The sequence below is a fragment of the Pteropus medius genome, unplaced genomic scaffold (assembly GCF_902729225.1).
Source record: "Pteropus medius unplaced genomic scaffold, Ma_sr-lr_union100, whole genome shotgun sequence".
Classification (NCBI taxonomy): domain Eukaryota; kingdom Metazoa; phylum Chordata; class Mammalia; order Chiroptera; family Pteropodidae; genus Pteropus; species Pteropus medius.
In genome coordinates this window covers 345,103-359,845 of record NW_024355203.1, presented here as the reverse complement: position 1 = coordinate 359,845, position 14,743 = coordinate 345,103, and the positions used below count along the sequence as shown (strand labels likewise).

Below are 14,743 nucleotides of genomic sequence, written 5' to 3'. Positions count from 1 at the left end.
CCATCTGATACTTTTTTGACATTCATGAAGCAAATATTTCAAATGGGATATTATGTCTTGAGAAGCTAGGCAGCTAAAATAAAAAAGAGTATGCAGTCTCTCTCTTCTTTTTACAACTTGGCCTTTGATCTGACTCAAGACTCTTTATGCTCCTCTAAAACACGGGGAGGAGACTTATTCTGCTAGAATTAAGTAAGGCAAGAAGCCATGTAATAGTAATAATTCCTTCTATCTCTCGTAATGTGGAGCTTTTAGATACCAACTATTTGGTAAAGACATATGTGTAATACATTCTGTGGATTTTATCTCCATTTTTTCTGCCAGTTAACATATTATTTTTTTCTTTAAAAGCTCTAAAAGTTTCATGTCTGTGAACAGGAACAGAATATTTTACAGAGAAATTTCAAAGAGATTTTTTTTTTTTTTAGTAACGATGCACCCCTAGTGATGAAGTGTTTGTGCCAGGAATGATAAGGGTAGTTTCCCTATTGTTCACACAGCAGGCTGTCATCTTTTTCTTCTTAATAGGGAAAGGCCTTATCCTTGGCAATGCTGCATGAGTTTTTCAGTTACTTGGCAACAATAATAATAAAAAAAATAAGCAATAAAGGACCCATCGTCAACATTATGACAAATAGTTGTGCCTCAGCTGCTTTTAATAGCCATATGGAGACATTAAGTTTCTTGCTTTCAAGAATTAAATCCAATGCATATGATCTAGTTGAACCCTGGTATGTGAAACACTGTGAACATTTTAGCTGTTATATGTGAAATAGTTTGTGGAAAAAAAGTGAATAAGTATAAGACACTCACCTAAATAAACAAACGAAGCACCCCTGGAATGCATGAGACAGACACAAATTTTTCTGACTTAAATATCAGGATACATATTTTTGGTACATCCTATGATCATTGCCACCTGTGATATATACACATCAACTGTGTATATGATAATGTCTGTTGGTAAAGAATTAATCAATAGAAATAAATATTCAATTAAGAAATTCTGCCATTAATAAATGAGAAGTTAAAACCAATTAAAGTTGGTTTACTAGAGTTTATAGATGGAGATGAGATAGAGGAATCAATAGGTAATGCTTAATGCTTTACTGTGATAGTTCAATATACTTTAAGAAAAAAGCAGGTAATTATTATTAGAATAAAATAGAGTGGGAAGTTTCTTAATGAATATAAACTTTAAAAAGAAAACATAAAATGCAAAAATTACAAAGCTGTCTACATATTATTTATAGATAATGCTCTTAAACTAAGTTGATCTAGGAAGGTTCATGGGGGTAGAGATATACTAAAAAATAATAGTAAAACAGTTTTCCACTTTGTTTTTACTCTTCTTCTATCTTGTAGAAAAATAAATAAAAAGTGAACAGTTAAAACCATCAGGATGTAGGGAGAACCTAACATGGGATACAAACATTAACAAATCAAACTACCCATAATAAAAATCAATAGCATAACCATAGTGACAGGGGAGAAGAACTGACCTAAATAACTTTAGAAAACAGTAACTGGGTGTGAAAGAATAAAGATAAAAAGAATGCACAGATGCTGTTATGTTTCTCATAGAGGTATTGAAAAGACATTCTGAAACTCATTTATACATATACTAGAATTGAACAAAGAAGTAAATTAGTTATAAATAATAAAACTAAGATTTCTACGGTTGCAGAAAAAATTACAAATAAAGAATGTGGGAAGGATAAAATGATTCATGAAGTGTTGAACTGGAATATGAGTATCAGCATAAACTCATTATGCACACATAGTTATAAAAAGAGAATTGTGTGTATACATGGGTTAATATACAAATATTTCTCGAACTTATCTACTGAGAGGGCCTAGCAACAATGACCTTCCAGTAGAAATTAGCATACCTAGTGCCAAGATCTTGGTTTCTAAGCATTCTTCTTCTATAAAAGGAACGAGGATTCTTGAAGAAGTGGTTCTTCCAGGGCTGGGACAGGGGAAATCAAGTTGAGCTTGGAACTTCTTGTGGAATCAGAAAAAAAAAGTTCTCAGAAGATATAGGGAGGAGGGCATCATTGAAAGAATACAACATTAGGAAAAGGAACTCCAAATGACCAAAGTTTTGAGCAACAAAATAAACGATGCTAGTATTGGATTATAACCAAAAGAATAAAAATTCCATGAGTCTATAACAATATAAATAAATACTTGATTTAATATATAGATGGAAGAGACATGATAACTCCTCTGTGTAGTGGAATTGTACTTAACAACTGTATAAAGAAAAGAAATGGAAACCACTATTAGGCAAATACCAGAGTGATGGTTATTGCATTCTTAATCTACTAGTGGGTGCTAGAATCAGTGGGTTTGAGGAGAGGACATATGTACACAGTCTCAAGTATCTATCCCCATAATATTTATTGACTACAGGAGAAATCATAGTAACTTTACAGTGAAAACTCCCAGCAGAGTCCACCTTGACCAGGTAATCAAGGGCAATGTCACCAGTAATAAAATATATTGAAATCAGGAACCCTGTGATATGGTTCACTAAGAAAGACATGGCACCATTTCTATGGTTCTCATTCCAAGGAAGTATGAACTCAGTTCAATAATGAGAAGACATCAGGTAGGCCCAAATTGATGGACATTCAGCAAAACAACTGATAAATACTTTTGGGAGCTGTTAGTGTCATAAAAAACAAGGAAAGACTGAGAAACTATTGTAGATTGCAGGAGTCCAGGGAGAAATAACAACTAAATGCAGTCTGGGACACTGATTAAGATCCTTAAAAAGTATAATAGGGGGAAAAATGGTAAAGTTTGAATGGGATAGTTAATAAAGTTAATGTTATTAGGACAATGTTAATTTTCTCATTCTGGCAATTTTATGATAGTTATTTAAGATGTTAATATTGGAGGAGGCTAGGTGAGGGATATATTGAAACTACTATTTTTGAAACTTTTCTATGAGTCTAAAAGTAGTTTGAAATAAAATTGCCATTATTTAAAAAAAAAAGTCAGGAGGACTTCCAATTCTGGTTGCTATAAATAACTTTTAAAATAGACAGAATGTATGAAGTGACCGGAAAAGAGTTGACACAAGATTATGATATCTAAAAGTAGGAGGAAAAATGAGGTAGGCTCTCCAAATGAGGTAGGCTCTCCTGTATTTCTGCTTGGAGGCAATGTCTAGATTGTGGTGCACGGAGGATAAGCCAAAAGGGAGCATAATGGACTCACTGAATTGAGGACACAGTGACCAGAGTTTGGGAATAGTAAGGCTGCTGAAATTTGCAGAGCATGTTGTTAAAGAGAAAAGAGCTGGGTAGAATTAATGCTCCAGAATCTGTAGAAGGGTCTCCTTGGGTCTTTCACAGGACATTAAGTTGCTCACATGAAGGGCAAGATTCTATGAGGCTGGGCAAAGAGCAACTACCAGGGGAATTAAAAAAATACTGAGAGCAGTGAGCTGAACAACTATTGGAAAACAAACATGGCTGGGAGACTTTTAAGTATTGAATAGCCTGAGACAAGGCCCTCGTTGAACACCCAAAGAAATTCAGTGGAGTCTCACAAGTCTAAGCTGTAGTAATAGGGCTAATGTAGCTCAAGAATAATGGCTACCATCGACCATCCTAACAAAGCTTGAAAATAGGCTTCAAAGGGAACAATATGACGCGTTAATGAATTAACTGTTTGCCTGAACTTTTTATTAAGGAAAATAACAAAATCTAGACGCTCACAATTAACATCCAGAATGTCTAAGATACAATAAAAAACTACTATGTATATGAGGAAGCAAGAAAATATGATCCATATAGGAGAAAATATAACTTGTAATCAGGTGAAAAATCAGAGATCATGAAAATAGCAGACCTAAAATTTATAGCTAAAATTAAACTTCTAGAAGACAATATAGAATAGCTTCATGAACTGTAAGAACTCAAAGCATTCTTAGACAAAAGCTAGAAAACACTAGCAATAAAAGAAAAATACGATAAAACAAAATTCAACAATTTTTTTAAATCAACTGAACAAAGATATCATTAAGAAAATTAATAAGCAAGCCATCCACTCATATAAGATATAGACAACACATATATCTGACAAAGGACTTATAGCCAGAATATGTAAACAACTTCAACTACTCAATAATAAAAATAAAAATAAATAATAAAACTGAGCCAGAAACTTGTATGAGCACTTCATAAAGGAAGATAAATACATGGCCAATAAACTCTTGAAAAATTATTCAAGCACATTAAGAACATTCAAATTAAAACCACAGTAAGAGAGACCATTCACCCACTAGAATAACTAGAAATAAAAAGATTGATGCCATAAAATGTTAGTGAGGATGTAAAGCAATCAAAACACACATACATTGTTTGAGTGCAAAATGTTGCAGCCACTCTGAAAATTGTTCTAGCAGTCTCTCATACAATTAAACATACACTGCCCTCGGATCCAGAAATTCCACTTCTAAAAATTTAACCAGTGCAAACATGTCTACAAAAAGACTTGTACATGAATATTCATAGCACATCTATTCATAATAGGTAGAAACTGGAAACAATCCTAAGGACCATCTCCTCATGGATGTGTAAACAAATTGTGGAATACTTACACCATGAAATACTATTCGATAAAGAAATATTGCTCAATAAGGAAAGAAGAAACCTCTTTTACATGCTTCAACATGAATGGAACTCAAAAACATGCTAAGTGAAAGAAGTCAGACACAAAAAAGAACACGCTGTATGGTTCCACTTATATGAAATTTTAGAAGAGGCAAGTTCTGCTTCCAGTCAAAATTAGTGCAAGGACATTATTTACCCTCCTGCCAGAAATAACAATCACAAGAAAAACAATAGAAATGAAAAATATATGAAACAGTGATTTGCAAGACACTACATGCCATAATGAAGAGTAATGATCCCTGAGATTTGGGAAATATGAGAAGCGAACCCTATGATTGCCCCAGCTTACTGCCTTAAGAGAATTCTCAGGCCTTAGTGCAGGCAGAGGGAACCCAGGTAGAGCTTGCCATGTCCCTGAGTTGAAGAGATGTAACTTTGAATTTGGGGAGGCCAAGGTAGCTCGAGTTCACAAGACAATGTACCAGGGAGATGAAAGCCACATAAACTCCAGAGCTCGCACAAGACTGGCAATAGTTCCAGTTCCCACCAGTCAGAGTGGAAAAACACAGAGTTCATGGGCAGTCAGATACAGTACTCAGAAGTGTTTTGCCTCAATAGTGAAGCAAGATTAGCCATATACTAAGTGCTGCTTTGATCCCAACTAACAAAGCTTAAAAGCAAGAGCCAAAAAGATCATAGAAGCATTTTCCATCACCTAGTTTTCCTAGTAGCAGTTAAGGAACACTGGAGTTGTTTGGGTTCCAGGGCCCACTCTCCTGAGAGGGATGAAGTGTTGCTGAGTGGGCAGGATAATGGGCTTACAGTATCCTCTTCACCCAAACTTCTTTGCTTTCAAATCATGGATTGGACTTTTGGGGAATAAGAAGTCCCATGTCTAAAATGTGTACAATCACTGTATAGCAGTTAGATACAGGTCATGTCATGGAATCCTGGCCTTCAAGGGCCTGTGCTCTCTGGACTTCATGGTCCCCTTCATGGACTATGGTCATTGCTTCCTCCCCAGGCCTCCCTGATGTTCTTCACCAGCTGACAATGCTCTATCTGAACCCATTCCCTGGCACCTGGTCATTCTGATAAAATACTTCTTTCTCAAAGTAAAGGGAAAAGCTTATTGACATTTCTGAATTTTAAAGCATGCCCAGAGGAATTCTGTTACTCAAGGCATCACTGAAAAAATCCTGCTTTCTATGGATGAGAGATTAAGTTAATTTTCTGCTCAACCTACTTAGAAAACAGGAAAATTAAAATAACTGTGAGACAATATATTTTCACCCAGAAGTTTGACCAAAATTTAAAAGGCTGATAAAATGAAATGCCTGTGAGAGTATAAATAATTTACATGCATTACTGTGTGGGAATATGAATCAGTACAGCTTTCTTAGAACAGAATTTCAGCAATATTCATAAAAATTTACAATCATCACATTCTGTTCACTTTAATCCAATTTGCACTTCGCTATCTTTCCTATAAAACATACATATTTGCCCAAGAATTCATACTCAGTGATGTTGATATCAGTTCTATTAATCATAGTAACAAATGGGGAACAATTCATGTGTCCATCAGGAGGAGAATAGTTACATTAATTATGGCACATACACTCTTTAGAATACTTGAGAGTAGTTAAATGAGTGAAGTGGATCTATATGTCTTATCAGAGAAAGATCCTACATTCATTTTAGTAAGTGACAAGAGCAAGAGGCAGGACGATATGTACACTGTTATCCATGTTTATTAAAAACTCACACTGTATTTTTATAACACATCAGTGTAAGGAAAAGTATAGAATAAATTTTAAAAGAATACACAACTCTTTAATTGTGGTTACTTCTGAGGAGAGGGGTGAATTTTGGAGGAATGTAGTAAGGAAGGGGAATTGTGACTTATCTGTATTGTTAGAAGTTTTGGGCAATAAAACTATCTGTACTATTACCTAAAACCAAAATTTTTCTCAGGGCAAACAGAGATAAGAGGCAGTGGAAAAATGTTGACATTTTCTTTTCTTATCAAGGATAGTGTGTTTGCCATGGAACCATTTTCCAACTCTTAGAAGGACTCTTGGGTTTTTAGGAATTCTTTCTACGTAGATGTTTGCTTATATAGTGATTTCCATGATCTTTTCTCATCTCCTACTTATGGTAGAGGCTTTGGTTTTAACCAACAAGGTAAAGTCATTTATATGGCTCTCTATTCCATGGGGATCAAGGGGTGACCTCCAGAGGAAGATGCAAAGAAGAGCTGGCAGGCAGGTCAGGTTCCAGTCTGGACAGGAGGCACATGGCAAAGACCCAGGGGAAGGGCACTGTCATGCAGGAGAATGCTGGGCCCAGACACTTGGGCTAAGACCATGGCAGAGTTAGCACTCAAGGAACCCTGGGGCAAGGGACAGGAGGATCCGAGGTAAACGAAGCCCTCAGACAATCTCCAATTTATATTTGATTCTCCTTTTCACCTTCCTTCTTTAGGCCTGCTCTTAGTACTTTGGCCACAGGCTTTTTCTTTTTACCTTTTGAGAAACATCGTAAAATAGTGAGAAGAGAAACGAATTAATAGACATAAAGGCTGGGAGGCATGGAACAGTGTGGATTCAAGTGTAATTCAGACCAGGGCTCTAGTCTCATCCCTGCCACTAGCTGTGTGAGCTCAGTAACTTACCAAACTCTATGAGCCTCAGATTCTTCATCAATTAAGTGGGTTGGATATATCCTGTCTTGTAGAATTGATGAAATAATGTAGGTAAGGCACCTGGCACAGTGACTGGTGTGCATTGAGACTTTAAAGAATGGCAACTATTGCTATGATTTTTTGATTGTAGATAATACCAGCCCTCCTGCTGAGATTTTGGGGTTTTGTTTTGTTTTGTCACTTTTTTAAATCCAGGAGATGCCTGAGAATATGCAGTGCAATAGGACACTGAATACCAAGTTAGCCAAAAATTCTGCTTAGCAATAGAAAAATTGCCTTAGCGAATAATCCCCCTTAGAGGATATATTATTTAATTTGGGTGTTGAGGAATCCTCATCTGGACGTGACTCAAAACTCCTAAAATGTGTATCAAGAACCAACTCCTCCCCTCCCTCCCAGTTGCTCATTAATCCAAATGACTCCTATTTTCACTTATTTAACCCCTCCCTACCAAAATCAGGCCCTCCCTTAGAGTTTGCCAAATTTTACTCAAGATAACCTAGTTAAAAATGCCCTTTTTATGGAGCCGCTCTGTTTCTACCAGCCCAGGGCAAAGAGTGCCAACACAGTGGCTTCCTGGCATCCCACCTTGAGGAAGTATTACCCTTATTTATGAGAAATTCCCTGAAGATGATTTGGATAAAATACCTAGTCTGTGCACTGTGGTCACCTGCACTGGGTCAAGGGTCCAGGGCACCTTTCATCCCTACCCAGGTGGAGATTTCTCTATGGTTTATACACGATCCTAGAGTAACTGCTAAAAGCAGTTCTCCTTTGGAGCCTTAGTTTCTCCACTCTGACACCCATTATCCAAGAGTCTGGCCCTTGCTCACAACCCTTCACACCCACCTCTGACTCACCACCCACCTTAATTTAAAATTACCTCCTATTTAAAAACCTGAGGCTTCCCGAGTTCCCAAATTTTCTTGCCTCAAGATGTTTACACTTAACTGCTCTCATCTGGACCTCCCCTGCCTCCCCTCCCCATCCTTTTCATTATATATATATATATATATATATAGATATATATAGTATGCTCATATATATATATTTTTTTTTTTTTTTTTTTTTTTAGAGGGTATCTCACCATCTTTCTTATATGGTAGTGCTGCCAACCTCTGTAATTCTATGGGCAGTGGATCTGTCTTCTTTTTCTTCCATCCCCCATACCACCATGGACCTTCCAAAGAACAGATGTTCAATGTTGGAGGAATAAAAAAAAAAGCCAGTTGGCAATTTATTATGATTTAATTTCTCCTATATTCTTGAATAAATGAAGCAAGTGCAGGTATATAACTTTTATTTTACAGAACAGCAAAATACAAGGAATAAGGGAAACTAAGAATTGACCATCTTTTACTTCTTTCTCCATTTTTCGATCTCAACTATTTTACTGCTAATTTCTTTCACATTTCTAAGTAAATGCCTTTTCCTTACAGTGCCATGTTTTCTTGTTCCAGATCACTAAATAAGATGGAAGGTTACTCAATTTGTTTTATTAAACAGCAAAACTCTTACTCTTAAACCTCATAAGCAACATTAAATATGTAACCAATATCATTCATACACTTAGATTCTGAAGCTAATTAAACTTTTTTAAAATAACATTTGAAAACTTTCAATAAGATAAACCTATGTTATTCATGTAGAACAGGAACACAAATATAATATGCGCTGTAATCTCTCTAGCACCACCTAAGCCCCTACTTTAAGCACAAAGTGAGGAAAGTGCTTCAGATTTCATTACTGGTGGGAGAAGCTGCCAAGATTGATCCTGGAAAACATATTGGCCATGGCCCCAGTATGAGTCATAGCTGCAAATCTGGCCCGTGCTCTGTCTTCCTCATCTTGCAGAGCTTCTTCGTACCAGGATGAGAAGGCACTGGGGACCGTATTATGGATCTTGGCCAAGAACTTCAGGACTTTCATCTTGCTGGTCTCAGCATGGGCTCTTGGGCCCCATAGGAACTCAAAGTGAGGAGGATCACTGCCCGGCACCTGGCGGTATTCCAGGTATCTTTCCTGCACAAAATCTTGAGTGATGAGCTTCTTGGGCTCCCCATGGATGAAATGCTCCTTTCCAGCATATATACCCATCACATTAAGCACTTCCCAGATCTCCTCCTCAGTGGCGCAGTTGCCCTTCATGAAGATCACACAGAGGATGGTCATCAGGAGACCCATCCTGGGCATGATCTCCTCACCTCTCAGCATCCCATCATAGGTGTGCTGCAATTTGCTAACAAGGGCATAGCAGTGCCCCATAGGGTCAGCTTCCTTTACATCTATGCCAAAGGCCAGCACCATTAACTCAGAGGCTTTCTTGAGGATCTCATGGAAGTGCTTCTTGTACTTTTTGATGACATGCTTTATCATGTCTTCCTTCATTATGGGCTCCCTCTTGTTATACTTGCCCAGCATGAATTGCACCAACTGAATTGCCTTCTGGTCTAGAGGGTTTCTGCAGGAACGATCCATGCTGGGTGGTGCCTGGGAGGTACTTGGTCTTTCCTCATCTTGGCTCTTGGCACCTGCATCAGACTTTGTGTATGAAGCATCTGCAAAAGCAGTTGAAACAGATGGGGCTCTCCGAGACCCCTGGGATTTGCTAAGTGACCCAGCGGCAGAGGAGCTCTGGGGATTACCACCAAAAGGAGGAGAGAGGGAAGAGGGGGACTCTTCTTCCTCTGAGACAGTGGCCTGAGCACCCACTGGATCCTTGGACCCTTCTCGGGCGTGGCGGCGTTTCTCCCGGGCACGGAGCTTACTCTTTTGACCCCGAGGCATGATGACACTGGTCAAGGACAGCAGGCAGGAGTTGGGCAAGAGGGCAGGCAATGAGGGCACCTAGAGGAGGGAGATTGAAATGGTGTGTGTTCTCTCAGCAGGAAAGTTCCGCCTCGGCTTTGCCCAAAGCCGCCTCTGCAGAGTCTGAGGGTATTGCTCCAGGAACCCCCAGGGCTCCTGTTCTAGTCAGCCTGTTCCCTGAGAGCCCTGCAGAGCATGTCAGAGTATGCCTCATGCTACAGCCCGCCAGACCTCCCTGGGGCAAATTGGGGCTGGCATTTAGGACCATTCACACTTAGAGCCATCAAGTCACCTCTCGGCAGGGCCCGGCCTCCTCCCCGGCCTCCTCCCCTCTGCAGCTCCGAAGCTAAACTCCTTACGCCAATGTCCTTACCCCACTGAGACCTTTGAGGAGGAAGTGAGTGAGAGCCTTAGCTGGTCACCCCTACCGGGGCTTCCCAGAACTGACAACAAGAGCAGGGTTTTGTGGGATCCCCTTTGTCTTGGATAATTAAGGTTTCCAGTCCTCACTCATGTGACCACCCCCATTAGACCCCGACCTCCACCTCCCGGAGTTTGGCAGCCCTGCCGGGGGTCTCCCAAAGTAGACCACAGGGATAGAGATTTGTGTGGGGTTGAGAGTACTCTCAGTCCTTACTCAGGGTCGTCTCCTTGACTCCGAATAAAGTCTGGGATTTTTCTCTCTTATTCGAGTCCACCGGTCTCAGATCAAAGTCTTTATTCCCAAACACCTCAAGACAGATCTGAGGGGGCGTTGGTCTTAACAGCCATGCCTCGGGACTCAGCGCGGGGTGGATCGGGACTCAGCGCGGGGTGGATCGGGACTCAGCGCGGGATGGATCGGGGTGGCATTCTGTGAGGTCTCCTCTTTGTTCTGGGGTGGGCGGAGTCATGTCTCCGCAGTTCTAAGCGTCCACACCTTGACTTTCAGCATCTCCTCTCCTCAGACCTGAGACCCTGGAGGTGGAAGTCAGTCAATCGGAACCTCATGCTGACAGTTCTGCCCTGGGCTTCCAGGAGTTAGAGCAGGGGTGGGGCTTTATGAGAGCCCTTCTGTTCTGGAGGGGATTGTCCGGTTAGTCCTCAGATGGCTGCAGGGAGTAGGGTGTCCTGCTGTTGCCTGCTTTTTTAAAGGCTCCTTGTTAACTACCAACTCTCTGAAAGCTCTGAGCTGTTTCCATCTTGCAAAACTTGCAGAAAACGAGTAAGAGTCCCAGGCTAGATACAAGATGGGGAAGTCGCAGCGAAAGGCAGGGTCCCAGGACAGGTGGTGGCTGTAAGGAAAAATACTGGTCCATAGCATTTGTTTTTCAGCCGAACTTAGACTTTTGGAAACTTTCTACTCTAAAAGATCTCTTTTCTAAGGGGAAGAGGCTGAGATGCTCAGTCGGTGCAGTGACTTTTATTTTTGGCCCTCATTCACAGTAAGAAATATAATTACATCTTTAACAAGTGTGTGTGTATTTTTTTTTATGAAAGAATACCTACCCTTGTTAAGTGTGATTCATTCTTTCTATTCCTTTTATTTAATAATAATATTGATTTTTTTAAAAGGTCACAGTACTAACCCTCTAAAGAGGTTTCAGGTAGTTATTGCACAGCCTCTGGACTCATAGAGTTTCAAACAACCCCAAACTTTGGTGCTGGTCTGGCATTATCCCATGGTCCTGGCTCACGAGCTCTGAGGAGCTGCCTTGGGTTTCTTCAGTGAAACAACAGAACTTCATTGTCCCAGGGCACATTGAAAAAAACAAGGGCTGAACTTTAAAATCTTTCCTCCAACTGATCCTATCATCTGCCCTTCTTGCAGGCTACAGACCAGTCTCAGCTTCAGGGCATGCCCACACACAGGTTTTAGTTCAATACAGACTTAGTTTCTCCCAGGGTTTTCTCATTTTTGTTGTTTTGCTGTTGCTGATATTGTTCTTCCTTTTTTTTTAATCAATTTTCATTTTATGTTAGTTTCAGGTATACAGTACATTGGCTAGACATTTATATAGTTTATGAAGTGATCCCCCTGATTACTCTGCTGATATTGTTCTTTCATTCTCCCTTTTATAGTTTCTCAGGGTTGATTTTAGGCACCAGCAGTCGACGTCTGGTAGCCATCTTGGAAGCTACAGGTGAGGCAGTATATTCATCAGCTAAGGCTGCCATAACAAAATACCACAGATTGGGTGTCCTAACAACAGAATTTTTATTTATCATGGTTCTAAAGGTTAGTAGTTCCAGATGGAGATGCTAGTCAATCCACTTTCTATTAAGAGCTCTCTTCCTGGCTTTGCATATAGGCACATTCTTGCTGTCTTCACATGGACTCTTCTCTGTAAATGCCAGAGAGAAAGAAAGTGATCTCTAGTGCCTCTTCCTTTCCTTATAAAGATGTCAGCTATATTGGATTAGGGGCCCACTCTTATGACTTCATTTAACCTTAATTACCTTTCTAAAGACCCTATCTCCAAATATAGTCGCATTGGTTATTAGGGCTTCAACACATGAAATTTTTTTTTTGCACGGGGGGTGGACACAGTTGAGTCCAGAGCAGGTAGTAAATCTGTAAAAATCTAAGGAGAATCGACATCTTTAAAATATTATTTTCCTCATAAATAAACACAGTGTATTCCTGTATTTATTTGGGACTTCATTCCCTGAGTCTACCTGTATATTTTTATAGTTCCAAAAAGATTGTGTACATTTTTGTTAGGTTTCTTCTTAGGTAAATTTTGGATATTGCTGCTGTTGTTATTGGGATATTTTTATTAATTATCTTAAGTAGTTACTGCTTTTGTGTGGCTAGGCTTCTGATTTTGGTATAGTATTTGGAGTCTCATTCATTTGAATATTTGGAGCACTGGTTCTTTTGAATTTTCTAATTATCTCCGTCTTTTCAATATTCTTCCTCTTATTTATTTTGATACTCTTATTCCTCTAGTTATGTATTCCAGTCCACTTTAAACAGTAGATACAGTACCATAACATGTGTCTTTGTCCTGACTTTGATGGGAATGTTTGTAACATTTCACATTTATGTAAGTTTTCTGTAGATTTTAGGAAGTAGACATTCTCTTCAAATGTTATTTTGTTAAAAGTTGGGGTTTTTTTATTTTTTACCATGAATTGGTGTTAAATATTTTTTCAAAGTATTTTCTGCACCCTTGTACATGATCAAATGCATTTTTATCCTCTATTAATGTAGAGAAATTCCAATTGACAGCTTTTTCTAATGTAATATCTTTGCATTTCTTGAGCTCAATCTATTTGTTCACCACTATATTGGACATGCTATGAAATTATTTAGGATAGATGCTTCTATGTGAGTGTGCATGGCTCAAATGATTTTTTTTCTTGGGGTATCCTCATCTAGTCTTTGTAAAATTCGGCACACCTGTTAAAATGAGTTAGTAATTTCTCATCTTTTAGTATGGCTTGGCAGAGTTTGTATAAGATGGCGATTAGTTTTTCCCTATTTGGTGAAACTGGATTCCAAATCAGGTTGGTCCTGTGATATTTTGAGGGGGGATGGAAAGCTAGAGTTTTAGTTTGTATTGTTTGGTTAAAGTTTTCTATTTCTGCCTGGAACAATTTGGTCAACTACATTTCTTCTGAAACTGGTCCATTTAACTTAGAATTTAAAATTTAAAAACATGTTGTGTTTATTTTGGTTTAGAAAAACGCATAACATTTGACATATTCTCTTAACAAAATTTTAACTGTGTGTTATCTCCCTTCTGGATATTTATCCAAAATAATTGAAGTCAGGATTTTGTAGAGATATGTGCACCTCTGTGTTCATTGCAGCATTATCCACAGTAGCCAAGATGTAGAAGCAACCTAAATGCTTATTAGTGGGTGAATGGATAAAGAAAATGTAGTATAAAGACATGATATTTATAATAAACATTTTCACTATAGAAATCATCAAGGTATACAACAGTATAGAGGGAAGTATAGTAAATCCAATACACCTGGCACTCAGCATCAACAATCATCAATAGTTAGAGGTAAACGTTTGGTAGGTTTTTGCTTCTTTATTGCAAGGCCACTTCAGAGGTGACACTGTGTACTTCCATTAGGAAGAACATAATGTGTGCGTGTCTCCCTTTGTGGTAAGGTTGGAAGTTATTGATGATTATTACCATTATCCATTAATATGTTGGAGGCTGCAGGATGGTAATTCTCTAATTCTATCATTCCTTGTGAGTTCATCACCTGAAATACTTCTGCAGGAAGAACCTTTCCTTCCTGGTTTATCATATGGCTACCTTGAGGTAATGGTAAAACCTATTTATGGTGTTCTCATATCAGATATTTTCTGCACCTATATTTTGGACAGTTTTATTTAACATCACTTATTTCTAGTTCCTTTTTGTAAGTGATAATACTTATAAAATTGCATATTCTATAATTTTTGAACTGGCTTTGCTTAGTTGGCTTTAATGTTTTATACTTCCTTATTTCTGCACTTAACCACATTATTTCTTACCTTCTACTTAAACTTTAGGTTTACTATGCTATTCATTCTCTATTTTCTTGGATGTTATAAATATTTCTTGTTTCCTAATAGATCTATTCAAGCCTATAATCATCCCTCTTAATA

The 14,743-nt window shown here is 38.5% G+C and overlaps 1 protein-coding gene across 1 annotated transcript; it reads right to left on the bottom strand.

Moving 5' to 3' along the window:
• Positions 1-9,081: 9,081 nt before the first annotated feature.
• Positions 9,082-10,125, bottom strand: LOC120598457 (melanoma-associated antigen B10-like). Its single transcript, XM_039857247.1, has one exon. It carries the CDS (start codon positions 10,123-10,125, stop codon positions 9,082-9,084), a length of 1,044 nt encoding a protein of 347 aa, XP_039713181.1.
• Between the last annotated feature and the right edge of the window lie 4,618 nt (positions 10,126-14,743).

Coding starts and splice junctions, on each gene's coding strand:
- LOC120598457 (XM_039857247.1), bottom strand. CDS start 10,125: ATGCCTCGGGGTCAAAAGAGTAAGCTCCGTGCCCGGGAGAAACGCCGC.